This window comes from Cricetulus griseus, chromosome 4 (genome assembly GCF_003668045.3).
Source record: "Cricetulus griseus strain 17A/GY chromosome 4, alternate assembly CriGri-PICRH-1.0, whole genome shotgun sequence".
NCBI lineage: Eukaryota > Metazoa > Chordata > Mammalia > Rodentia > Cricetidae > Cricetulus > Cricetulus griseus.
The window spans coordinates 104,476,097-104,502,215 of record NC_048597.1 but is presented as its reverse complement, the minus strand read 5'-3'; the positions used below and the strand labels follow the sequence as shown (position 1 = coordinate 104,502,215).

The 26,119-nt window shown below is 47.9% G+C and overlaps 1 protein-coding gene across 3 annotated transcripts; it reads left to right on the top strand.

Annotated features, from left to right (window-relative positions):
- Nucleotides 1–181: 181 nt before the first annotated feature.
- Ccdc92 (coiled-coil domain containing 92) lies at nt 182–26,081 on the top strand. 3 transcript variants are annotated; one of them, XM_027413892.2, is made up of 5 exons: nt 182–603; nt 17,327–17,446; nt 20,791–20,937; nt 21,375–21,416; nt 24,117–26,081. In XM_027413892.2, the coding sequence occupies exons 3-5, from the start codon at nt 20,808–20,810 to the stop codon at nt 24,887–24,889; spliced, it is 945 nt and encodes a 314-aa protein (XP_027269693.1). In that variant the 5' UTR covers nt 182–603; nt 17,327–17,446; nt 20,791–20,807; the 3' UTR covers nt 24,890–26,081. The 3 variants fall into 3 exon arrangements, with proteins under 3 accessions (XP_027269693.1, XP_027269692.1, XP_027269694.1); XM_027413891.2 differs by lacking the exon at nt 17,327–17,446 and having other exon boundaries at nt 183–603; XM_027413893.2 differs by lacking the exons at nt 182–603; nt 17,327–17,446 and adding an exon at nt 834–857.
- The last annotated feature ends 38 nt before the right edge of the window (nt 26,082–26,119 follow it).

The window sequence follows — 26,119 nt, the reverse complement described above, 5'->3', positions numbered from 1 at the left end:
CATGAGGGGCGAGGTACGCATGCGTGTCTAGCTGCTCGAGTCCCCGCCCACCCGCCTCCCCAACACAGGCACGCACGCGCGTTCCCGCTGGGCTTCTCCACCTCTCGTTGTCCCCGCCCCACCCCGCCCGCCCCGCCCGCCCTGGTTACCAAGGGCAACCGCAGTGTGGCCGCACCTGAGCAGTGCGCTTGCGTGTTACTAACATCCCTCGGGGTTTTTTTTTTTTCTTTCCTCCTCCTCGCCCTCGCCTCTGCCCTGACGCAGCCGCAGGGAGCGGGGCGGCGCCCCCTTCCCCTCTGCAGCGAGAGCATCGATCCGCACGGTCCTCCCCTCTGTAGCAGACCGCCGCCGCGTCGGCGCCGCATCCTCCCCTCAGACAGCCTCGGGTGCGAGGACCAGCCCGGCCGCCAACGGCTCCCGGCGTGCACTGCGGCGAGCGTTCTGAGGGAGCGGGTGGGATGCGCCGGCCGGGCGGCGTCTCTTGAGTCTTCGTGCCCCGCGGCAGGGCCGCTGCGCACCCGGCTCCGACCGTCCCTGCCCATGGGCCGCGGGCCACCTCGAGGAGCAGGCCGAGCGCCGCAGCCGCCTGAGGGAGCGTGGCAGGTGAGGCGCGCACCTGCGCTGATGAGGAGGCTCGCCCTCGGGGCTGGGCGCCAGGCTGCGCAGCGGCGTGGGGGGGAGGCGCGGCGCAACGGCCGCAACCGCCGGCCCGGGCGGAGTACGAGCCGCATTGCAGGTGCGGGGCAGCGTCCCGGGGTCCGGCCTGACGCCGGCGGGATGCTGGGGGCCTCGGCCGCCGGCCAGCGCCACACCTGCTGCCTCCCGGACCTGCAGCCCTGGCACCCAGGTGGCTCCACGTAAGTGCTCCTCCCTGGGTTCCCGGGGCCCCGCGGACGCGCGTGCTGGCCACGCTCTCCCGCGGCGAGCCGCCACTCGGGTTGCGGTCTCCTCGGGCTCGACCCGGCCCTGCCAACTAATGTCAAGCCTCGAGTTATCTTTAGCAGCATGGTCTAGTCCACTGATGACAGTGAGGTGGCCGAGGGAAAAAATGTGATCGAGCTCTGTGACAGGTGGCACCGGTCGGTTTCATAACAAAGTACGGGGTTCCAGACACCTTTAGGAGTGTTAAAGCAGCCGTGCCGTGATGGCGCACGCCTTTCAATTTCAGCTCTTGGGAGACAGAAGCAGGTGAATTTCCGAGTTGCGCGGCCAACCTTGTCTACATAGAGAGTTCCAGGCCAGCCGACGCCAAAGGCTTCATGGTGAGACCCTGCCTGTCTCAGAAAAACAGAAGAGTGTTAAAACCAGGGTCGCTGTCTACAAACTAAGTTTGAAATTTATTTAAATAGCGTTGTTATGATTAAGTTATTTATGTGCACAGACAAGAATTCCCTGGCATTCTCTTGCCGTTGAATTGTAAGAAAAAAATGCTAGCTTTCCAGATGACTTTTACCTCCAGTTTCTCGTGTTTTCCTTTTGGCTAACTGTTCACCAAAATGGCTGAATATTCTAATATGTTTGGAAGAAAGGCTTTAAGACTCGTGCCTCTTTATGTGAAATCGCGTATACCACTACTGAAAAGCCTTAAAATAATTTGGATTGCTCCTGCTCTGTAGCATATTATAATCAATCAGTTTCGTTTAGATTTTTCTGTTTGGTTTTGCAGTGTGGAAGATTGAACGTAGGGCTCCACATAGCATAAGCAAGCTCTAGCTCCCACTGAGCTCTAGCCCCAGCCCTGGTTTAGCTATATTTTAAAGTATTGAACAATGATTTGCACGGACAGAATTTTCCTGTAACACATTAAAATAGCTCAAATTGATGGTTTGGAAATTAGACATTTTAAACATTTACTCTTAAAGAAACACACGAATCCTTTTGTTTAGAACAGCTCACTCATTCTGGGTTTTTAATGCTCATCTGTCCTATGTCAGAAAATCGATTCTAGGCTCATTATCTAATTGCCAGGATGTGTTTGCAGCAGGACTGATGTTAATTACGATGATGATGCTTTTAAGCAATACTTGTAAAGCATTCTCTCATATTTCTGGCAAGAAAATATGCAGAGCTTTTTTCTTCTGTCTAAAACAAGGTCAGCCATAAATAGATCCTAATGCATACAGGGCGACACATTTATTAACTAAGATTATCTATCTCCTGAACTTCATATACTCTGAGGGCAGTGGCAAGGCTCCCTGCAGTGCCATACATACAGAGACTGCTGCAAATCGAAGTTCCAGGCCAGCTGGTAGGCTCTGATGTTTCATCCCCTCAAGAAGTATTTGGTAGGGAAGGGCCCGTGTCCTAATGGTCTTTAGACATTTGAAGGTCTGCCTTGCAGGAGGGATTTTACTGCTTTAGAGTAATTCATGAGTAAGGAAGAGGACACTGAGTACTTACAGGAGGACAGCATCCGTGGTGATGTAAAGCAAAATTACAATCTGAGCTTCAGCAGTGAAAGGAAGGGGGGCTACTCTTCCTCAGCCTCCATCCCAGTGAAGCTTGAATGACAACTCAGGTCTGGAAGGGCTGTGTGGGGGTGTTCTGTTAGAGTGCCTCCCAGGGTTCTAGTGGTCACTGGATTCCCTCCTAGTTCTGTGGGGGTTTGTTCTTAAGTGTTATGCTGCTGGCTTCTACAACTGTATGCATGTTGACATTCTCCAGACATCTATTTGAACCCTGGGAAGATTGTAACTGGGTTAAGTGCTTGGTGTCAGAGGTGACACGAACCCTACTTTGCATTGTTTTGGGGCCTTAGAGATAATAAAGTACTCCCAGATTAGTGTTATATACTCTTTCTCTGGCTTTTATTTTTTGTACTAACCACTTGGTCAAGAGAATTGTCTTCTCTAAGAAGGAAGTAAGTCATTCTTGCTACAAATGAAGTAGTGCCATTTGTTCTCAAAGTCAGCGAGTTGCAAAGGTGTGTTTTCTTGAGCTGAGGACACTACAAATGGTAAAGAGATGACTCTTGTGCTTGCTCTGCATTTTAGTTTTTGTTTATTTCATTACTCAGATATGACTCAAGTTTCATAGCAAAACAGTCAAGTCATACCTACTTAAAGTAGTTGTAGTCAGTATTTTCTGGATGATTTCTAAATATATCCAGAGTAAAACAAAACCCCAAAGTAGAACCACTGTGAATTGAAGAGAGGGCAAAAGGGCTGTCTTGTTCGGGTTACTAATGCTGTGATGAAACACCATGACCAAGAGCAACTTGGGGAGGAAAGGGTTTATTTCACTCACAGTTCCTTATTACTGTTCATCATCAAAAGCAGTGAGGGCACGAGCTCAAGCTGCACAGGAACCTGGAGGCAGGAACTGATGCAGAAGCCATTGAAGAGTGTTGCTTACTAGCTTGCTTCCCCTGGTTTGCTGAGCCTGCTTTCTTATAGAACCCAGGACTAACAGCCTGGGGGGGGGGGGGGGTGGCCCCACCTACAATGGGCTGGGCCTTCTGACATCAGCCACTAATTAAGGAAACGCCCTGCAGGCATGCTTACAACTCAGCTTTAATGGAGGCATTTTCTCAACTGAGGCTCCCTCCTCTCGATGATGACTCTAGCTAGTACCAAGTTGACATAAAACTAGACAGCATAGGGTCTTTGTAACTGAAGAAGATAGAAGATGTGTCCTGTTTGTGCTATGTCAGTTTCGATGAACTGATTGACAATGGGAATAATGATGTCATACTAGAATATGACCAAACTCCCAGGTGTGTGCACTGATTGGGGTTAGCACTCTGGGCTATGGCCAATGAAACAGCAAGTTTCTGGGAGCTCAGAGGTCAGAAGTGCAGTGGGATGGTCATGAGGCCAATGGAGTTTAAACTGTTAGATACTCAGGAACTGGAGTTCCAGATGGTTGTGAGCCACCATACGGGCTCTGCGTGAGATCCATTGTTATGGGAATCTTTCCTAGTGGAAAGTGGCTGTTGCCTTCTCATTTGCTGTGCAGTTAAAAGAGTTTGTGAGCCTGGAAGTCCATTTTCTTTCTTTCTTTTTTTTTTTTTTAAAGAAATTTATTTATTTATTTATTTATTTATTTATTATGTATACAACATTCTGCTTCTATGTATATCTGTACACCAGAAGAGTGCACCAGATCTCATAACAGATGGTTGTGAACTCAGGACCTCTGGAAGAGCAGTCAGTGCTCTTAACCTCTGAGCCATCTCTCCAGCCCCGGGAAGTCCATTTTCATATTGATGTTGCTTAAGATACGTCTGCTACTACACATTGCAGTTCCCAGGATTATTATGGTCCTTGCCATCTGAAGGTTGCACATTTTACCAGGAAGTGAAGAATTATACTGAAAAGGGCTATCTTTGATATCATATGGGGGGAACAGGGTGCATAAAATACTGTCTTCACAAGAGAAAGTTTTGTCCCTGTTGTGGATGATTACCCTGGGTTTGCTAATGGTTTCTAACCTAATTTCTCTAGTGATGAAGTAGGAAGCCATGCTCATGCTGTAATCTGATATCAAAGAAGCTATTTGAATTCTTGTCTATCTAGCCATTACATACATCACCCTAAACAAAAGGCACAGGGGTTTATTTCTCCCTGACTAGTGACATGATAACAAGGCCACATTGAGAGGTACTAAAGCCTTGTACTTTGTGATAGGGAGGATAAGGAAGGCTGCAGTTAGTTTTGTGTTCATGTAGCCAAGAATACAGCAGAGGTCACTAGTACTGCTTGTCCTTTTCAAGGTGTGTCAGTCTTTGTCTTTCATAGCGTTCGTGACATCTTTATTTTTTGACTGAAGGTCAATGACCAGATCAGAAACCTCCAGGAGTTGAGAGCAGCATCTCTTAGCCATGAAGGCACTTGCTTGTGGACCTGCCTGTTGCTCTGGGTGGGGAGAGGTGGGACTTTGGTCGGGAAGGGCAATAGGTGTTAGGTAAACATATGCCCCAGGAAGAAAGTGGTCAAGGGCCCGCTAGGTGGCTTTGCATTATCCTGGCAGTACGTTACAGAACTGAGCTCAGGCACTTGCTGCCAAGCCTGATGACCTGATTTGGATCCCCATATCCTATATAATATATCCAGCTCCCCCATATCACCCTCTGACCTCCACATACTTGTCAATAGGATATGGGCGCACACATATCCAAATATATAAATGTAAAACAAATTTAAGTGGTTGAGGCAGTTTTTGATAGTTTAGTTTATTCTCATATCAAGGCATGGTTTTGGGGTCCAGTGAGGAGAACACTGAATCTAGACTTCACTGATAGGAGCAAAGAGAGAGGGACAGTAAGCTGGAAAAAGCCAGAGCAAGACCTTAGAGTCAGGTAGGAGTGATCTTTTAGAGTGCTCTTGTGTCTTCGCCATGGCTTTCATGCCCTTGACTGGCTCTAGCACATCATGGTGAATTTCACCATGGGGATGCACACATAACATCTGCAGAACTGTGGACTGAGGACTTGTTGTGTGGCTGCCGCTAGCTACATAGGCTTCTCACAAGGTGGTCATTGATGCCTTCAGCATGACTTCTGGTGACAGAACACGAGTTTATCTAACAAATCAATGCCTGTAACTGATGGGCGAAGTTAGAGGTCTCACATCTGCCCAGCTGTTTAAGTGAAAGTTCTAGATTTTTGTTTGTTTTTGTTTTTCAAGACAGGGTTTTTTTCTGTGTAACAGCTCTGGCTGACCTGGAACTCACTCTGTAGACCAGGCTGGCCTCGAACTCAGAGACCCACCTGCCTCTGCCTCCTGAGTGATGGGATTAAAGACGTGTGCTACCACGTCTGGCAAAAGTTCTAGATTTTTGTTTGTTTGTTTTGTTTATTTGTTTGTTTTTGTTTTTCCGAGACAGAGTTTCTCTGTCTGGAGCCTATCCTGGCACTCGCTCTGGAGACCAGGCTGGCCTCAAACCCACAGAGATCCGCCTGCCTCTGCCTACCATGTGCTGGGATTAAAGGCATGTGCCACCAACTCCCGGCAAAGTTCTAGATTTTTAATTGTTGAGTTCTTGTGTGCAGTCCAAAGATGAGGCATCCAGATGCCCAAGTCCTGTCTCTGCAAAATGCTTCTAGGGTACTACTGCACACAGTTCCACTTTAAACTATTATCACCCAGTCCAGTCTTGGGAGACAAGACATGGAGGAACACAAAGTTGTACACTTGTCATATGTGTGCTTCTAAGTCAACGCACAATATGTTAGATAAAGGAATAAAATATTTTACAAGTTTTTGACAGTTACATGTCAGCCTTTACAGGTAGCTATCTTCTGGATGAGTGGAATTACTCGAGTATCCATGTGACAACCACTTATGTTTGAGTGACCTGATCTGAACATGTTTATAAATACCACCCTTCCCCAATAATGGCTTCCTACAGCGCCAGCCATATGAGCAAGTGACTCATACAGCACTGTTAGTAAGCTGGGAGGCTCGGAGCATCCGCTTCTGTCCAGCTCTCCCTGCATTATCCCTTCTCTTTTTGCATCCAGGCAGGGGATACAGAGAAACGTCTTTTGTCACTTTCAAGGGCCTGTATGGAATACCAAAGGCTACCTGGCTGCAAAGACTTTCTGGCAGACTCAGAGGCCCTGTTCCTACATGAGACCTAGCCTGGGACAGGTACAAACAACATGGAGAGAGCTGGGCAGTTCAAGAACACCTTGACAGCTGGGCGTTGGTGGCACACGCCTTTAATCCCAGCACTCGGGAGGCAGAGGCAGGCGGATCTCTGTGAGTTCGAAGCCAACCTGGTCTCCAGAGCGAGTGCCAGGATAGGCTCCAAAGCTACACAGAGAAACCCTGTCTTGAAAAACAAAAACAAAAAAAAACCCCAACACATTGACAGTATTATTCGCCAAGCAGTAAAGTTCATAAAACAGGCCTGGTGGAGGATAGTGTGAGGCTCATTAGTGGTTTGAGGGCCCCACAATCAAGGAGTCCCCACCATCTGAGTGCTCTACTGTCAGTGTGAGAGAATTTGGTCTTCTGAACAGAGAATAGCTACCATGAAGAGTGGAGACTCTTCTGTGTTGAGGATGGAGGCATCCCAAAGATCAGCTTACTTTGCTAGGAGCTGCTTAGCCTTTTCTCCTACATTATACAGTTTTTGTTGGTTTTCTTTACTGTGTTGTGATGCTCACAAATAGTTACTCTGTCTTATGCTGTATTATGCAGGATTTACATTTATGGTTTTTAAGTGTACTGAACATGTCAGGTACCCATAATATATTGATTTAACCATCAATGTTCTTAAAAAAGCAAATGTTCAAACTGGATAGTAGTAGTGCATTCCTTTAATCCCAGCACTCAGGAGGCACAGATAGGCAGATCTCTGTGAGTTTGAGGCCAACCTGGTCTACAGAGTCAGTTCCAGGACAGCCTGGCTGTTCTACAGAAAAACCCTGTCTTGAAAAACAACAACAACAGAAAAAAACAAAACACAAGTGTTCAGAACTTTTCAGCTGATAACCACAAAGACAGCTGGGTGACAGGTTTGCTTTCCTTGTTTGAATTTTAATTTCTTTGTAATTCTTTAGGTAAATACATATTGTTCCCTAATCATTCCAGTATAGCACTAGTCTTTAAGGAATTAAGGATTTTAGAAAGCAAAGTTTACATTAAAAATCAAATGGTGACCCTAGTTCCTGGCACTAAGGCTAAAGAAAGATGCTTCACTGGGTTGGTGAAGGTGCCTTCTGCCAAGGCTGGCAACCTGAGTTCCATTCCCAGAACCCAGATGGTGGAAGGAGAACAATTTGTTCTTGGACCTTCATACATATGCTGTGACAATAAGTAAATGTAAAAAAGTTAAAAGAAAAGGGGCTTTATAGAAAGAATGACCTACCAAACTTTATATTGCCACCCCACAGAGGGAATGCTGAACTCTCAAGACCATACAACAAGAATGTGTTTAAGAGCCTCAAGAAAATGTTATCATGTCTTTGGTATCATCTCCCATGTTACATTGACTGCCTTCATTCTTGTGCTTAGTACAACAACTTGGAAAGTTGGGGTGTTAAGGTGTTTTGTTTTGCTGTGCTTGGTCTTGAACACAGGACCTCAGCTGTGCTGGGCAAGTGCTGTACCACTGAGCTACATCCTCAGCTCACTTATTTTATTCATTTATTTATTTATTTATTTATTTATTTATTTTGAGATAGTCTAAGTTGTCCAGACCAGCCTAGAACACTCTGTAGTCCAGGAAAGCCTCAAATTTCTAGTTCTTTTGTCATACCCTCCCAAGATTACAGCCTGTGCCATCAGGCCAGGCATTTTATTGTTATTTTATTTTTGTCTCACATTCTTACATGCTGTCCCATCTTCTTCCCTGCTGCCCTAGTTCTATACATCATCTAAGTTATAGCACCAGATGTGCATTTACACAAGCAAGCAGTCTGAATGAAGGAGTCAGTAGCCATAGCCCGATAGTTATAAAGAGTAAGTCTGAGCCTCTCCTCCAATTAGCCAGTAAACCACAGACTCTGTGTCAAGAGAGGTCACCTTGCACTGTCATGTAAGACAGCCAGTCAGAAAAGCATATCTTCAGGATTTCTAGGAGGCATTGTAAAGAATTCTGTTGAATCTGAAGCCTGGATGTTTAAAACACTCAGTGGAAAATAACAGTAGCATGTTTTCACAGCATTCTGCACCAGCTCACAAGTAGGCTCTGGGTACAGGGTCTGCTTTTCTGCAGCTATAGGGCAAACACCTCTTGTTCTGAGGTACTGTCTTCACATGAGCAGCAGCTCGGCAAAACCAAGCTGTTGGACTGTTCACATTAAACAAAAAGTCTGTACATAAGCCACTTGACTGCATCTGTGCAGTAGGAAAGGGGAAAGGGAACTTTGAAAGAATACTAGTTGTATTTTGTCACTGCAGTGAGTGCTGGCTCTGTGTTTGTGCTGGTGACTATTCCATGGGGGTACAACAGTATAGTATGTCAGTGGTTCAGAATGAATACCAGCCCTGCTACCTGCTACCTGCTACCTGAAGCTTTTTGCTTTCTGAGTTACTTTCTTTCAGAGCTAAGGGACTGTACCTCTCTTCTCCTGTGCTCTGCTTTATCCTGGCCAGCCTGAATTCTGAACTGGGAACTGCAACTCTATTGTATAGTGCCCTCCCACCCCCACTCCTGTTTCTACCTTGGCATTCAAACTTAATGTGTACTATTTTTAAAATTATGCTTTATGTATGACTGTTTTCCCTACATGTATGTCTGTGAACCATGTGTGTGCATGGTGCCAGAGGAGCCGGAAGAAGGTGTCAAATTCCCTGGGACTGAGGTTATAGATACTTGTGAGCTGCTGTGTAAGTGCTAGGAATTGAATCCTGGTCCCTCTGCAAGAGCAGCCAGTGCTCTTACCTGCTGAGCCATCCCTCCAGCCTTTGTGAGCAGTTCTTAGTTTGTAACTTGATGTTCTTGTAGTGTAGATCTGGTATTTGTCTACCCCACCTTATTTCCACACTTCTCCAAAGTCAAGTAGTGTGTAGCCACGATATTGTAAAGCTTCATGTTTCCCTCCTCAGAGTTGCTTCCTCCTCCCTGGGTCTGCCTATTCTCCAGGACTCAGTTCAGCCCCAACCTTTCCAGAAGGGAGGCTTTGCCCTTCCAGGCCCTGTGTACTCAGCAGCAGTTAACTGGTGCCTCCTGCATACAAAGTGCCAGGAATGCTGTGATAATTGAGGCCTCACCTTACCTTCCAGAGATCTTCTCTACTTGGAGGAGAGACGGGCACACTAAAGGATGCCTCCCTGGGCTCCCTTACCCTGGCTCCTGTGCTTAGTACTTCCACCTCAGGAGGTTATAATTAGAGATTTTTATCTTCCCTCACCAAGTGATTGTAAGCATGGACTAAAGTTATACATTGGGTGCTTCAGGAGCATACTGGCTTGATTGCTAAGTACTTAATCAAAAGGATTGATCATCCAGCTAGTGCATTAGGCTTCATAAATGTCAAGATAAATTTAAGCAAGGTGTGATGCACATAGCTGTGATCTCAGCACTCAGAAATTTGAGGCAGGAGGATTGTAGGTTTGAGGTCAGCTTTGGGTTATGTGGCAAGTTCAAAGCTGATCTAGGCAGCAGAATGGAACACTGTCAGAGTAAGTTTTTTTGTTTTTGTTTTTTTTAAAGATTTATTTATTATGTATAGACTGCTCAGCCTGCATGTCAGAAGAAGGCACCAGATCTCATCATAGATGGCTGTGAACCCCCATGTGGTTGCTGGGAATTGAACTCAGGAACTCTGGAAGAGCAGTAAGTGCTCTTGACCTTTGAGCCATCTCTCCAGCCCCAGAGTAAGTTTTAACAAATTCAATGATGATGTTAAGCTCCTAGCTATCAGGATAACTTCTGAGGCTCAAGAGGTACCTTGACTGGTATTATAGAACCTTGTCCATAAAAATTCATAGGTGGAACTGTCTGTACTGTATCTGTGGATGTTCTTACCTTGTTCAGGCTGATCCTGATGCCTGGCCAGCTTGAGAAGTTCACAGGTGATATTTCTGCAAAGCCATGGGTTTTCTGCTAGTACTGCTCATTCTGATGAGTTACCCCAGAGAGTAGTTAGCCTGAGTGCTGCCTGGAGAGAAAAGAGGAGGATGCAGTAGTAACACAAGGGCCTAGGCAGGGTTACTGTCCTACATGCCCTTGGTCATTGCTGTCCCAGCAGCCACTTGCGTTTATGATTTTCTCTGTGGAGTCAAAAGTGCTGGGTTCTGGGGTCTGGGGCTCCTACCTCCTCTGGTAAAAATCTGTCTCAGGTACTGGTTCCACAAAGCCCAAGACTCCAGAAGGTATCTTGTGATGGAGAGCATGGTCATTGACTTCTGTCCTATACATCCTGTTTAAAGGTGCATCAGCCTCCTACATTCCAGACCTGTTTTCTTTTTTTCTTTTTTTTGGGGGGTGGAGGGTTGAGAGAGGGTTTCTCTGTGGCTTTGGAGGCTATCCTGGAACTAGATCTTGTAGACCAGGCTGGTCTTGAACTCACAGAGATCCGCCTGCCTCTGCCTCCCAAGTGCTGGGATTAGAGGCATGCTCCACCAACACCTGGCTTCAAACCTCTTTTCTTGAGGAAACCTTGCACACAGAGGGACTCATTCCTTATCTGAGTGTGGGTGCCTGATGTGGTTTGAAATAGAGACTCTGAAAGTGTGAGGTAATCTAATCAGAGTAAGAGGAACATGGGAATAAACCCATCATGCAGACCTCCATTGACCACAGGCTTCCCAGACAGGCTGTGTATCATGTTTCCATGTCTAATCGCTGGCTTCTGATCACATCTTTACAGCCCTAACATCAGGCTGTGCACTCTTTCGGTGGCTGGAGAATTGTTGATGGGCTTGTGTTTTATGAAGGGTAATGTCATCAAGATACAGGAAGGTAGAGGATGCACCCAGGGACTCTTGTTTGGGGGCACTAAATTGTTGATGTTGTAAAACTTGCCTCCAATCTACTCTTGTGTACTTGGGTGAAGAAATGACAGTTCTAGTCATCCAGGACCCCTGAATTGATGTTAGGAAATACATTGTCTCCTCCTTAGTGGTGTTCAGTGAATACCTTTTTCAGGAGAGAGCACTTGATTATTTCTTCTGACTATAAAGTGATCTTTGGGTAGTACTTAAATGAAACTTAAAATGTACATTTACTTTGATTTTATGTTCATAGGTATTTTGATTGTAGGGATGTCTGTGTACCACGAGTGGGCAGTGTCCATGTAGGCCAGCTGAGAGTGTTGGATCCCCAGTAACTAGAATTACAAACAGTTGTGAGCCACCATGTGGGTGTTGGGCTTTGAACAAAGATACTTTGGAAGAGCAGCCAATGCTCTTAACTGCTAAGCCATCTCTCCAGCCTAGAATTTTTTTTTTAAAGATTTTATTTATTAAATATACAGTCTTCTGTCTGCATGTGCCCTTCACACCAGCAGAGGACACCGGATCTAATTAGAGAGGGTTGTGAGCCACCATGTGGTTGCTGGGAATTGAACTCAGGACCTCTGGTAGAGCAGTCAGTGTTCTTTAACCTCTGAGCCATCTCTCCAGCCCTAGCCTAGAATTTTTAAGAAGTGAAAAATCACTCATAACCCACCATCTAGAAAGTAATGCTTTAATGCTCTATGTATATCCTTGGACATTTTGTCATGACTTACTCAAAATGTTAAGTTGCTGATAAAGCTTTACACATGAGCTTTTCAGCTTAGCCCATTACAGGCATCTGCTGGTCACTTTTCATCTCTGCACAGTGCACTTGTGTCATGCTCCCTGAGTCCTCCCTACCGAGCATTCAGAATCCTTTGTGTGGTAGGCATTGTGCAAAAGTTAAGAGTTTATTTGGTTTCTTCTATTGGCTTTTAGGAACCTCTGTTAAAGAAAATGTCTACTGTATGCTTAGAGAATAGAGCACCCATAAGAAATTTCTACATAAAGTTTTCAGTTTTTGTTGACACTAGAGTCAGCTTGCTTATTGCTCTGATACAATATACCAGACATTCTGCTTTTCTTCCCCCCCCCCCCCCAGACGGGGTTTCTCTGTGTAGACCTAGCTGTCCGGGAATTAGCGCTTTCGGACCAGGCTGGCCTTGAACTCACAGAGGTCCACCTGCCTCCCGAGTGTTGGCATTAAAGGCATGCATCACCATCACCTTTTTATTTATTCTTGTGTCTTTCACATCATGTATTTGATCCAATTCATTTCTTGTCCCTTTGTAACCACCCTCTGCCCTTGCAACCTTCCCTCCAAAAATAAAATTTAAGAGGACAAAAGAAAAATCTCATTGTTGAAGCTATAATGTGACATAGTGAGTTATGCAGTAAACCCTTTTATCCACATGTCTTTACCTGCAAGTGTTCTTTGTAAAGAATCATTGATCTGGTTCAGGGCCTTTGGTTTCTGCTACACTATCAATGCTGGGCCCTCACTGGAACTCCTCTTGCATATCTTGTTGTTGCCCTGTGTGTAGAGATCCTGTAACTTTGGATCTAGAGGACCTGCCCCTTCACAGGTCTGCTCCAGCAGACCATAGATGGAGTGGATGGCTGTTGGGGTAGGCCAACTCACAACCCTTGTTCTGGGCCTGGATAGTTAGTTGCAGGGTTGATCAGCCCACCAGCTTTCTCCTCTGTCTTCACCACAGCTATCCTGCTTAACCTTGTAGCTGAAAGTCTTTTGTTCCTACAAGTCACCATGCCATACAGGCAGTATGATGGCTCTTTTGAGGAAACAGAGAACTGCAGTTCAAAGTCATGACTCCTATGCTGAGCTCTATTCACACTTGTTTCTGTTTGGCTTAAAAAAACAAAACATGGGCAGGCTGGAAAGTTGCTCAGCAGTTTAGATAGAGCCCTTGTTGGTTTTGCAGATGATGCAGGTTTGATTCTCAGAACTCCAAGATAGCTCAGAATCTTTTACAAATCCAGTTCCAGGGGATCCAAAACTGTCTTTTGAAATGAGGTATGACATTCATACATGTTTAAAAAAAAACAAAGAAAAAACATATCTAGATTCTTTTATTTAGGTTAATTTCACATGTATGAATGTATCATGTGGGTGCTTGGTGCTAGAGGCAGTCAGAAGAGGGCATTGGATCCCATGGAGCAGTTGTGAGCCACCATATGGGTGTCAGGAACTGAGCTCTGGTCCTCTGCAAGATCAACAAGTGCGGTTAGCCAGAGTCATCTCTCCAGACCAGAACACCCTAAAAATTGCCAGCGGGGTAGTGGTGGCACATGCCTTTAATCCCAACACTTAGGAGGCAGGGGCAGGCAGATCTCTGTGAGTTTGAGGCTAGCCTGGTCTACAGAGCCAGTGCCAGGACAGAGAAACCCTGTCTTGAAAAAAAATTAAATTGAACCTCTGCTTTCAATATTTATGCTATAGTTTTTCTTCTTTAATAAATTTCTGGAGTCTTGTCAAATGCTTGCGTTTCTGGGAGATGATACCCTTTTTTCTTGGAGCCCTAGCTTTTTGGGGGTTTTCAGATGACTTGCTCATTGAATTTCCTAAGTATCTTTACAAGCAGGAACAGGAGGTCTCCACAGCTTACAGCAGTTCATTCATGTAGGTTACTGTGAATTCAGAATTGTGTCTGTGTTGTCTTCTTCAAGTGCTAAAGTTGCATTTTTAAGATTGTGTGTGTGGGGCCGGGCGTTGGTGGCGCACACCTTTAATCCCAGCACTCGGGAGGCAGAGGCAGGTGGATCTCTGTGAGTTTGAGGCCAGCCTGGTCTCCAGAGCAAGTGCCAGGATAGGCTCCAAAGCTACACAGAGAAACCCTGCAGTTTTCGGGGGGGGGGGGAGATTGTGTGTGGGTATGTGCATGTGTGCCATGGGTGCACACATACCATGGCATGCATGTGAAAGTCAGCAGACAGCTTGTAGGAATCAGTTCTCTTTTCACCTATGTGTTCCAGGGATCAAACTCCAGTTGTCAAGACTTGGCAGTAGGCATGTTTAACTGCTGAGCCATCTCAACAGCCTCCCTCCAGGGTGCATATTAAAGCAGGCCCAAGGGAGAGCCACTACTTAGCCTTAGGCCATTTTTAGCCATTGGTAGAGTACTGTAGATTGGTTTAGAAGAAGAAAATTTTACTGTCTCTGGGCTCCTGGCTCTCTGCCTGTCCATCTTTATTGGCTTCCCTGAATGGCTCCTCTCCAGTGAAGATGGAGCAGGAAGGTAGCTAAAGAAGTACTTTTGCAGATGATCCAGGGTACTTTTATGTTGTCTTCTTGGGGAGCAACTAGAATTTGCTAACTCATTCTCATATTTAGTGTTCAGGAAGTATCTAGTATTAACAAATAAACACTCAAAAGTAAATTTGTAGAGCTATGATCCAGTATTTACATAGCAGTAGGTCACTGATATTGATTGAGCACTTACTGTATGCCAGGCACCAGAGCCTGGTGCACTTAGCAGTGAGCGGGCTGTCAAGATCAGGTTCCAGCTAAATGGCTTCACTTCTACCCCAGACCGAGTCCCACCCTTCTTAAGTTTTTGTCTACCCTGTCCTTTTTGGTCCCACTGCTCTGCAGATCTTATCTGGACCTGAATTTCTTTATATGGAGACAGGTTGCTGGCCAAGTAGTTGGAGGGTTTTTTTTTTCCCCCTGGTGTCCTCTGAGCCTACACATCCACCTAGAAATGCTACCTATGTGTAGCATACCTTCCTCCCTGGCCAGTATTTGTCTTGATGGCAGTACTTAAGCTTCAGGGTACCAAAGCAGTACAGAAATTCCTACAAAAAGTCCCATTAGTCCTTAAGCCCTAACATTGAGATGCTGTGTAGTGCCCTTTCAAAGCATAGGTCCTTTCAAAAATTAGGGGAGTCAGTGTATCCATTCGTCCTTCATGGAGAGAGGACCCATTGCAGATGAGCTATAACTAATTGATGAGTAGACTCAAGAACAGCTTGCACTAACCAGTCTCCAGTCACATATTCTTCAGTCACACATAACAATTTCAGTCAGTCTCATAGTCTGAAATTGTTACTTCCATGGCTTTGTGAATTAGGCTGCTTTGGATAGCCCAGAGCCTGTGTTTAAATAAGACCCCCCGCCCCAAGATACTCATTTCTCTTCGTCTGCTAAATGTAGCTGCTTTAAAATATCTTCTCAGACTGTCGAGACTCTGTGGGATGAGGTCATGTTCAGATCAATGCTGCCGCAGTGCTTTTTGATTAATGTGAGGTAACCGGCACAGCCTTCTCCTCAGCCCCATGGTGGAGCAGGATAAAATTAATCTGAAATGCATACATAATGCATGAATTCTTGGGGGAGGGGAGAAAGGGGGCAGAAAGGTGGGGGCTGCCTAGAGTAGTCCAGACAGAGGAGAACAGGGTGTGCAAAGGCCCTGTTCCGCAGGGTGTGGCAGATAAAAGAGGGACAAAGAATCCTGTGGTGATGAGCACAAGAGCATACTGGGGACAAGGCTGGGGAAGTGGCAACCTGGCCAGATGAGTGCAAGCATTAGAGGCTTGCCATGAAAATGTAGGCTAGATGAATGTGTGCAGAGGAGTGCTGTTAACAGGGTATAGTTTGGAAAGGGGACTATCTGGACCTGGCCGTGAGTCTCCCCCTCACAGACACACCCAAACGGTGTCTGGCAGCTCATGGCGGAGCAGAACCCTACTTTTGACCCAGGACACCTTGTGCTGAGTCAGTCCTGAGAGGCTGTGGGACAGAGAGGGTGAGTGTGAGTCTGGCCCTTGGCCATTCCTGCTGGTATCCAGGGCATGATGCATATTGAGGGTGGGTTTCCTGTTTGTTTTTGTAATACCATTGTTTTTGTTTGTTTCTTTTGGTTTTTTGTTTTTCAAGACAGGGTTTCTCTGTGTAGCTTTCGAGGCTGTCCTGGTACTCACTCTGTAGACCAGGCTGGCTTGGAACTCACAGAGATCCACCTGCCTCTGTCTCCCAAGTGCTGGGATTAAAGGTATGTACCACCACCACCAGGCTCCTGTTACTTTTCTGAAGCAACCTTGATTTGCAAAGGAGCTGGTGAGGCCCAGAAGACTGGGCCTTTGCCCACCTTCTTGCTTTAAAAGCAGGATTGGTTTGTGATTGTCTGGGAAATGGACAGAAAACCCGGAGGCTAGAGACCCATGTCTGCTCAGAACAGACACAGTACCCAGCCTCCACCTTGTAGGAGAACTGTCATCCACTCTCCTCTGGAGCTAAATTGCATCAGGTTTGCTTTGTTTGTGCACTTTGTCAGAGGTTGGTTGTGTATGCTATGGGAAGCATTTGCTTTCCTGTGTAAATCTACATCTGCCAGCCTTGAAGGTGATTGTTGCAGACCCAGAGGCTGAGGGGAACTGCCAGGTTCAGGTACATTTTCTTGGTTGACCTGTTTCAGTGATGACATCCCTCTGTTCTGCAAAGAGGACTGCCAGAGCAGATGACAGAGTGCTGGTGCAGCAGTGCTCCATCAGGAAGAACGTATTGCCGTGGAGCTAGGAGGCAACCAGCACCTGGGAGTCAGAATGGGAATTGGGCTGTAGTGGCATTTTGTTCTGCCAATAGATTTGAGGTACCGGCCTTAGGGTGTGGCTTGGGGGGGGCATGATCCCTTATAAGGAAGAGGGGTGGCTTCAAACTCATGATCCTCCTCTTCCTTATAAGGGATCATGTCTGTCCACACACCTAAGCTACACCCTAAGGCTGGTACCTCAAATCTGTTGGCGGAAGATGCCACTACATTGGGCTTGGTCATTTATTTGTCATAATGATGGGAAGAATGGTTGCAATCAGGGTCCTTCATCACCAAGGCCTCCATTAGTGCCAAGTTATCCCTAGAAATGGTGGTGCAGTTCCCTGGGAGCTACTGCAGCTGAGTCTCTGTAACCCTCTACAGAACGAACAGTGATGGGTCTGCTGAACACAGAGAGTACGGTTGTGAACTGATGGTGTTCTGTGGTGCCAGTGAAGTAACTGCAGCAAGTGTCTGAGTGTCTCACCATTCCAGTTGGTCAAGGTAACCTTGTTAAAGGACACCTGTTCCTACTGCTAGAGCTGTCTGGAGAGAAAGACTACAGGTCTTTGTGCATTTACTGGGGTTGAGCCAGGCCCTGGTAATAAGAGTGGCTTGAAACCTTACCTGCAACTGAGGGTAGAATATCCAAGAGAAGAGGACTGATGTCTAACCCCTGCTGCCTGCAAAGAATTGTGAAATTGGTGGTGACTCTCAGCAAGGCACAGAAACAGTTGAATCACACTGGGGCAAAGACCACAGTTCAGAGCCATGAGCAGGGTGGTGCCCTTACCACACAGAATGGCAGTATTGGCAGGATGCTCAGAGGAGGTAGCCTGGGACCCATTAGCCATCTGCAGAAAACTCTCAATTGACTCTTCAGGTTGCTTGAGGCTAGCTCCAAGTCTTGCATACTGTCTATAAAAATGGTATAGTATCAGTAGCTCAGGAGAAAAACATCATTGACTTACACTATGCAGCTCTTTCCCCCCATGGATTCCATAGCACCACCATCCTGCCCAGATGGTAAGAAAGTCACTTAGCCATCTCAACACAATCCAGTCCCATGTGCATATGCCTTGTCCCATAGACCTGCATAGGCAGATCTCCTCTTTGGAGCCTACCTATTAGGGCATCCCAGAGAAGGGACATAAGGGGACCTAGGCAGTCATTGACTACCACAGGGCTGAAAGTTCTTGTCCTAATGTCAGAGTACATTCATATGTTCAGGGCCCAGCAGGCCTCCCAGGTGTTGCATGGCACTCCTTGCATACCTGGTTTGTTCTAGGATAATAGCTGCAGTAGCAAGATGACAGTGAGTTCGAGTCCAGAGTTAGGTTCAAGCACTGATTCCCTAAAGGCAGTTCAAAGAGGCGCAGTTCCTTAAACCATACTTAAATGGATTTCAAACCTATCACCCAGGGATTGGGACAGGGTGGTCACTGAGGGGCCCAGTGTAGATTATAAAAGCCAAGTATCTGGCTGCCTGCATAGATAGGTTAAAGTTTGGACTATCAAAGTGCATAGTTTCTCTGGGCATACATGCCTGTGAGTTACAGACCTGAGAAGGAAGCCCCTGCCAACATGGACCTTGGTGCTTGTAGGTCACCATTGTTTACTGTGGCCTCCTGGGTGCAGGCACTGGACAAACCTACAGGATGTTCAAAGATAAAGGCAAGAGACACGTGCCCATAAGAAACAGTTCCCTAGGAAGTGGTCAGGGGTGTGAGACACATAGCCTCATCTGAGGCTGGGGCTTGGAAAGCAGCAGAGCTTAGGCTGAGATCTTGGAGATCCTGGGAAGGCGGATAGAGGAGGGTGCAGAAGGCTGTTCTGCTGTTGGAGGGCAATGATAAGTTCTGAAGGGAGCTGCACTACTGGCAGTGCACTGGGGCTCTAAAGAGAGCCATGGAAAGTGTCAGCAGCAGGCTCAGGCTGGGCAAAACAGTGGGACCCTAAAACACCCCACCTCCCCAGCTACTGTGTGGAGCACAAAAGGGTAGAGGAACGGGACAGAGGCAATTCACTTATATAGGCCAAGTGAAAGGAAGATGGAGCAGGCCAGTCAGGGCATAGGGATGGCCTTGAGAGTTTGAACATAGATCACCAAGACACAAGTGCAGGGCAGAAGTGATGGGTTGACCTGATGGCACAGGTGGAGCTGGATGAAGGTGAAGGTGGCATTTGTATGGTGCTCATACTAAGCCCAGGTTGTTTCCCTGTTTTCCCAGACCTGCAAGTTCTGAAACATGGGCTCAGCTTTCCCTGAGCTCACAGAACCATGGAATTGAGCCTGTCCTCTGCAAACAAGGTTAAGGCATCTTGTCAGGACTCTTACTTCCCAAGCCTGCAGATCCCAAGCACATGGGTCCAGGTGGGCCCAGACTTCGTGCTAGGTTGAACAAGAAGAGCTTCTGATGAAAAATATAGTCATGGCTGGGAGGCTCAGACAGCAGGCCAGGCTGCCCTTCTGAACTGAGGCTAGCTACTACTGTGGGTGCGGGCCCAGGGACTGTTCCTCACATGTCATCCTCTCACTTAGCCTTGGTTGTACTGGATCCTCTGTTATGGTCAGTTTCCTCTTCCAAAGCCATGCACTTGGCATATAGTACTGGGATCTTGAGTTGCAGGGTTCACCTTGCCCTTGCAGCTAGTTGCTAAGGCTGCTGTCATGCCTTGGCTAGTGGCTTCCACAGATGGAGCTTACCAGCTTATGCCCTCTGGACCAAACTAAGTTCTTTGCCCTGGTCTGCTTCCTCTTGACATTCCCCCCTAATGTAGATGTCCTGTTTTTTTGTGGTTGTTTTGTTTTGTTTTTTTAACCTTAGTTCTGCTAGGATATGTTATTGTCTACTTGGCCCTGTCAGTCATTTTTTTGTTTCCTTCTGAGCATTTTTTTCAACTCTCCTACAGTCATAGCTGGGTGGGGCCTGGCTGCCTCAGCAGATGGTTAGAGTGTAGGCACGTCTGAAGTCCCACTGGAAACAGTTCTTAGTGAACACAGCTCCTGAAGTGATGTCAGGGGTGTGCTGCTGCCACCACAGTCATATGCTGAGCAGATGTCATAGGCATGCTCGAGGCCCTTGAGAAATGGGGTCCTTCAGGAAGGGCTTTCCATCATGGCCATTAGGAAAGGTACACAGAGTCCATGTTCTGTCCTTGGTGTGTCTCAGTGCTGGGCCAGGTGTCTTGAATTAATTACTACCATTAGTTTTTCTAGAAAGATGGTGTGACTTCACATTACTCCAGTTACAGTTGAGGGTAGGGCCTGAGGAACCCATACTTCTGTAGCCACTGTGTGGCCTATGAAGTATTCCTTGGAAGAGCCCAGGGCCTCTCCCTGCTCTGAAAACTGTTCTCCAGCTTTCTCCTCACCCTCTCTTCTCGTCATCTCATTAGCTTCCAGGTATGCATAGGAGGTCACTGCAGGTAGTCCTGGCCCCAGGTTCTCTGTGGAGCATTATTGCTTCCTAGTTATGGAATCTCTTGGGGGTGCTTTGGACCAGTCACATATGTCAGGACAATGGAAAGGTGGGGCCTGAAATTGAATAAGCCCTCTTTGTACCTAATGACTTCAGTCTACTTCTGAACCTCTTCCTCTCAGAAATGAGCAGCAGCCTAGAATCCTGTACTGGGTGCCACTCATACCCTCAGCTGGGTCTCACAGAGACCTGGCAGGTGATCTGTGAGAGATGGCTTAAGGGTCTGCACCTCAGCAATCAGAAGAGGGTCCTAGAGCCCCAGGACCTCACCTGCTCCCCCCATATTTCCATGACATGTACCCAGAGCCCCACCTTCTCTCAACTCTCCTGCTGGAGACAGTGACCAACATTTTGTGTTTCCTGCAGGTCACTTGGATGTCAGCATGGCAGCCACAAACCTGGAGAACCAGCTGCACAGTGCACAAAAGAACCTGCTCTTCCTTCAGCGGGAGCACGCCAGCACACTCAAGGGGCTACATGCTGAGATCCGGAGGCTGCAGCAGCACTGCACAGGTGGGGGCAGGCTGATGGCTACAGAACCAGAACCACCGTCAGAATGTGCAGTCTGGTCAGCAGCTGTGCCAGGCCCACTTCCCATGCCGATATGTCCACACATTTAATCCTCCGTTGCCCACACCCCTGTAAGTCTTACACCACACAGCATCGTGGAAGCACTGAGCACTCAGCTTCCAGCCTTGCCATAGAACAGCCGATGCCTACAGCACTCGATCACATAGTAACCTGCTCGCTTACTTTTTGCTGTTGGGGTGTGTTCCGGGAAGATGAGGAGGGAACTCTTGAGGGAGGGTCCTCTTGCAGCTCTGATAGGAACCTTGACCTCTGCTATTTCTTACATCAATCTTGTACAGGGCAGAACTCACTGGGATTTGATGCTGTTTTCAGTACTGATATGAAGTACGTCATGATAATGTGTCATGTTTCCTTTGTAGATCTAACATATGAGCTGACACTCAAAAGTTTTGAACTGACAGGTAAGAGCTCCTCCCCACATGTGGGTGCATTTTTTTTTTTTGTAATGTATTCCCACTGGTCACGTGCTTAGGGTCCCCTTTGCAGTGAGGGTCATTTCCTTGAGCAGACAAGTTTAGAGCACTCTGACACCTGTGGGCTGGCGTAATGAGTGGCTTTTTTCACTTCCCATTAATACATATGTCTAGAATGTCTATTATATACTTTTCAGAATTTTCTAACTTTTCTACCATGAATGTATATCTTTCTGTAATCCAGAAATAAACCCAGTGTGACTTGCTAGAAAGGAGGAAAAGTGAGAAGTAGGCAGAAGGCCCTCCTACTCCAGTCTCCAGAGCTTAACCAAGCTCTAGTCCAAAGCCAGACTGCTCTGTAATTGGGAAGGGGTGGGGGAGGGCAGTGGGCTTTCATTCGTGGCCCAGAGGTTGGGACCATCATTCTCTGGACTTCAGTCTAGATATGCTTCCCTAGTGAGAATCGCTAGGGACCCTCAAGGGTATAGCATACCAGTGGTGACCAGAGAAATGATGGGGACAGGGTCTTTTAGGAACGATGAGCCTGTGAGAATGGCTTGTTCCTTAGCACAGGACTGGGACTTAAGGGTTTAGGACATATATTGGGGGAGACCTTTTCCCTAACTAAGCTCTACAAGGGCAATCTGCTCTCATGAGAGTCCGGTCTTTTTTGTAAGCCTCAGGTCACATTAATGAGCATTTGTTACTCTGTCCCATCTCCTGAGCACTCCTGTCATGGTTTTGTCTGAGTGGGTGTAGAAGGCCCTGCCAGGCTTCATAGGCCTTGGAGCAGGAGCCTACCCACCAAAATCTCTCTGTAGAGCCAAGACACCCAAGTCCTCTGCCAGGAACTCAGGCAGCGACTCAGGACAGAGTTGCCCATGCTGTGGGAGCCAGGGTGTCCTCACACCTCCCCCTTTTGCCCAGATTAGTCTGCAGCAGCTCTGAAGCCTCTGTCTCAATCCCCCCTCACCACCCATTTACGACACCCTCAGCAGCATTATGGCTTTTGTCAAAGGTGTATGGGCTGCTACTTCAGCAGAGGGGGCAGTTTGAAAAGCCTCTGGCTGGGTGGGTTTTGTGAGGGCATATCCCGTCCTCTGGGGTGAAACTAGTGCTCAGTTCAGAGCACATCAAGGCAGGTCAGAAAGAATCCTGATTCTCTCTCCTGAAGGCCATGAAGCCTGTGGTCAGGAGAGGCCTGGAATCTACACACATGAGTGCACAGTGACACAAGCAGGCTCAAGCAGTACTGCTCAGTGCTGAGGAGCAGTTGGTGTACACCTCTCGTGAGGAGACAAGGAAAGTCAGAAGTTTCTAGAGAGGATGTGTGTAGAGGACCAAGGGTACCAGCACCTCTTGAAGCACCTGCTAGTTCCGGGCCTCTCAAGGATAGGAGGCCAAAACAAGCACGTTACTGAGGAACCCTGGATTTCTGTTCTGCTGGGACTAGGGCTGTGTGCCTGACAATGTCTATACTGGCTCTGAACCTATGACTGTCAAGGACCGTGTCCTTCACCAGTACTAGGGAGTCTGCTCTAATGTGTAGGTTCGTCAAGCCTCTTCGAATTCCCTACGGACACGGATCCCATAATGTTGTGTCTGGCTGGGATGCAACCAAAGGCCTGAGGTTGTAGACCCACTATGCTGTAGATAGGGCTGAGATGGGAGGGCCCACCTGCAGGCGTCTGGAGGAAGAGCAGTGGGTGTCAAGCCTGACTACTGTGCTGGAGTTCCTCGCTGCACTTGAGAATCTAGTGCTGTAGGGATTTTTATATTCTTTTGGTTATAGCTAAAAGCACAACTCATAGCTAATACTGCATCATTTCTAGGGCTACCATTTACTGATTTGGTCTTCCTCTACACACAAACATACACACACACACACAACACACACACACACACACACACACACACACACACACACACACACACACACACACACCTGTGTTTACCTGCAGTGAGTTTGCAGTGTACACTCACCCATAGGGCTTCTAGTAACTCAGTCTACCTGAAGCTGCTGATATGCTCCCAGCACCCACAGGTACTGCAGGGATAGCTGCAGATTTTGGATGCAGAGATCTGGAGTTGAATCAACTATAGAACATAGAAGAAACAAAGGAGACAGGCAGCTCACGTTCATGTGGGTGCAGAAAGCATGAAACAGATTGACTGTCCGACTGGCAGCTTGTTAGGCCGTGAGGAGTCATTATTGGCCAAGGGAGAAAGAGGGGAGCAGGGCAGATTGAAGGAGGCCTGGGAGGTGGTGGCACACAGTGGGAAGTAGGGCTAGACAGATCAGAGAGGTCAGTAGAAAGGGAAACTTCTAGATTGGGGCAACTGGGAAAATAAAGGTGGCAGAAGAACAGGGTCTAGGCCTGAGGGACATGTCTGACACCCTTCACTTGTAGAGCTGGCACTCCAGAGACGCTGACCCCAGCTGACGCTCAAGCTGTTTTAACTTCAGCACCTTCAGATTCTGGAGACGTTCTTTTACGCAGTAAGCCAGGGAACCAAGAGCTGGGAGGGGCCTTAGAGACCCCCTGATTCGCCTTTAGTGGGAGCAGGGTCTGCAGGCTATCCTGCACCCCGCCTACCATAGGGCTCCTCGCCAGGGCCCTCCACAAAGGCCATGAGCATCTCCTTCCTCTGCTAGGCTCTGACCTGGCACCTGACTTTCTCCTGCAGGAGATGGCTCTTCTAGAACGACGGAGCTGAAGAGGCGCTGTGAAGAGCTGGAGGCCCAGCTGAAGGCCAAGGAGGAAGAAAACCGCAAGTTACTGCAAGAACTGGAACAGAAGAACGCTGCCATCGCTGTGCTGGAGAATACAGTCCGGGAGAGAGAGAAGAAGTACCTGGAGGAGCTGAAGGTGAAGAGCCACAAGTTGAGCATGCTGTCTGGTGAGTTAGAGCAGCGCGCCAGCACTGTGGCCTACCTCACTTCACAGCTACATGCAGCCAAGAAAAAGCTACTGAGCTCTAGCGGCACCTCTGATGCCAGCCCAGCCGGCAGCCCTGCACTGGCCAGCTATAAGCCCACACCTCCCAAGGACAAGCTGCCTGAGACACCCCGTCGCCGCATGAAGAAGAGCCTGTCGGCCCCACTGCATCCTGAGTTTGAGGAGGTCTACAGGTTCGGAGGCGAGAGCCGCAAACTCCTCCTGCGGGAGCCGGTAGATGCAATGCCTGATCCCACCCCGTTCCTGCTGGCCCGGGAGTCTGCTGAGGTCCAGCTCAAAGAGCGGCCTCTTGTCATACCTCCTATCGCCTCAGACCGTGGCGCCAGTGGGCAACATAGCCCAGCACGAGACAAGCCACACAAGACCCACATCGGGGTGGCTCATCGCATCCATCATGCCAGTCCACCACAGGCCCAGCCTGAGGGGGAGACCAGGGCCGTGGACCAAGTGAACACAGGGAAGGTGGTGCGGAAGCACTCAGGGACAGACCGAACTGTGTGAAGCCTGCGGCCACCACCGCAGCCATCCGTGCACTGTGAGCGCCACAGGGAACCTCACCCACACCTTCCTCACCCCACCCAAGCCAAATGTTTCCTACCATCGCAGCCTGGCTCCTGGTCCCATAGTAACACACTGCTATGATGGTGTCCCCTCTGAAGATATTTACTGGCACTGTGGCCAATGCCTGCATGCCAATAGCTTGCTTCTAGCCCATCAGCACACTCCTAGATAAGGCCTAGGCCATGGCTGCATCACATGCCACACTCAGAATCAGAACTGCTTGAAATCAAAGCATATAAGGACCCGCCCCTCCCAATATCCAGGGCAGCCTATGAGAGCAGAGCAGAGCAGAGCAGAGCTTCTCCCTCCTGGAGACTCGTACCTTCCCATAGCCCCTTTGCTGAGCAGCTGTATGTCACATGATCTAAGCAAGATGACCTCACCCCTCATACTATCCCAACCTGAATGTGTATTTCTGTTAAGTTTTTTGTTAGTTTCATCCAAATGTTCAGGATCCAACAAATGTTACTTTCTAAACCCACCCTCCTTCTCCTCTGTGTCTTTTTGAAGCACGAGGGACTGTGGAGGAAGTGGGAGGGAAGGACTAGCAGGTGGGGGTGGGATACTTGCAGCCCCAAGTGCTTGCTGAGATGTTGGTGCTCCTGCATTTCTGGCAGAAGCTGCTTTCTGTCCTGCCTGGGCTCCACACTGCCTCCTTCTCCCCAGCTGGCCAGGCCAGCCTCACAGTATAAGAGAGGCAGCCAGTAGCCATTCATCCCCAAGCCAAACAAAGGCCCTGGGAGAGGAGGAGTCTGGAACTTAGGAAGGAACTGAATACTTGACCCAGAATAGGAGGTCTGCCCCAGCAGCCTCAGCCTCCTGTGTTCTTGCCAGCAAAGGGCACATGCTGGAGCAGAGACAGGTAGAGCCCCACACCAGTGGCTTAATAGGAATGAAGAGAGACTGCACTTGCCTTAAAACTTGCACTGGCGTGTGCTGGGTCCAGAATTCTCAAAAAGAAGATCGAGAAGCAAAACCAAGGCTAGAGAGATGCTGCTGCCCAAAGATTACAGCAACCACATGGCGGCTCACAATTGGCTGTAACTCCAGGGACTCCGACACCTCACATGTGGTGCACGTATATTCAGGCAGGCTCACACACATACACAGAAATAAAATCATAAAAACAAAACTTGAGTGTGGTGGTGCAGATTTGTGACCCCAGCCCCG

Bases quoted from the DNA above. Each gene is read 5' to 3' on its own strand.
- Ccdc92 (XM_027413892.2), top strand. From the start codon at position 20,808: ATGGCAGCCACAAACCTGGAGAACCAGCTGCACAGTGCACAAAAGAAC. The intron at 20,938-21,374 runs GTGGGGGCAGGC...TTTCCTTTGTAG, and splicing joins GCTGCAGCAGCACTGCACAG to ATCTAACATATGAGCTGACA. The intron at 21,417-24,116 runs GTAAGAGCTCCT...TTTCTCCTGCAG, and splicing joins CAAAAGTTTTGAACTGACAG to GAGATGGCTCTTCTAGAACG.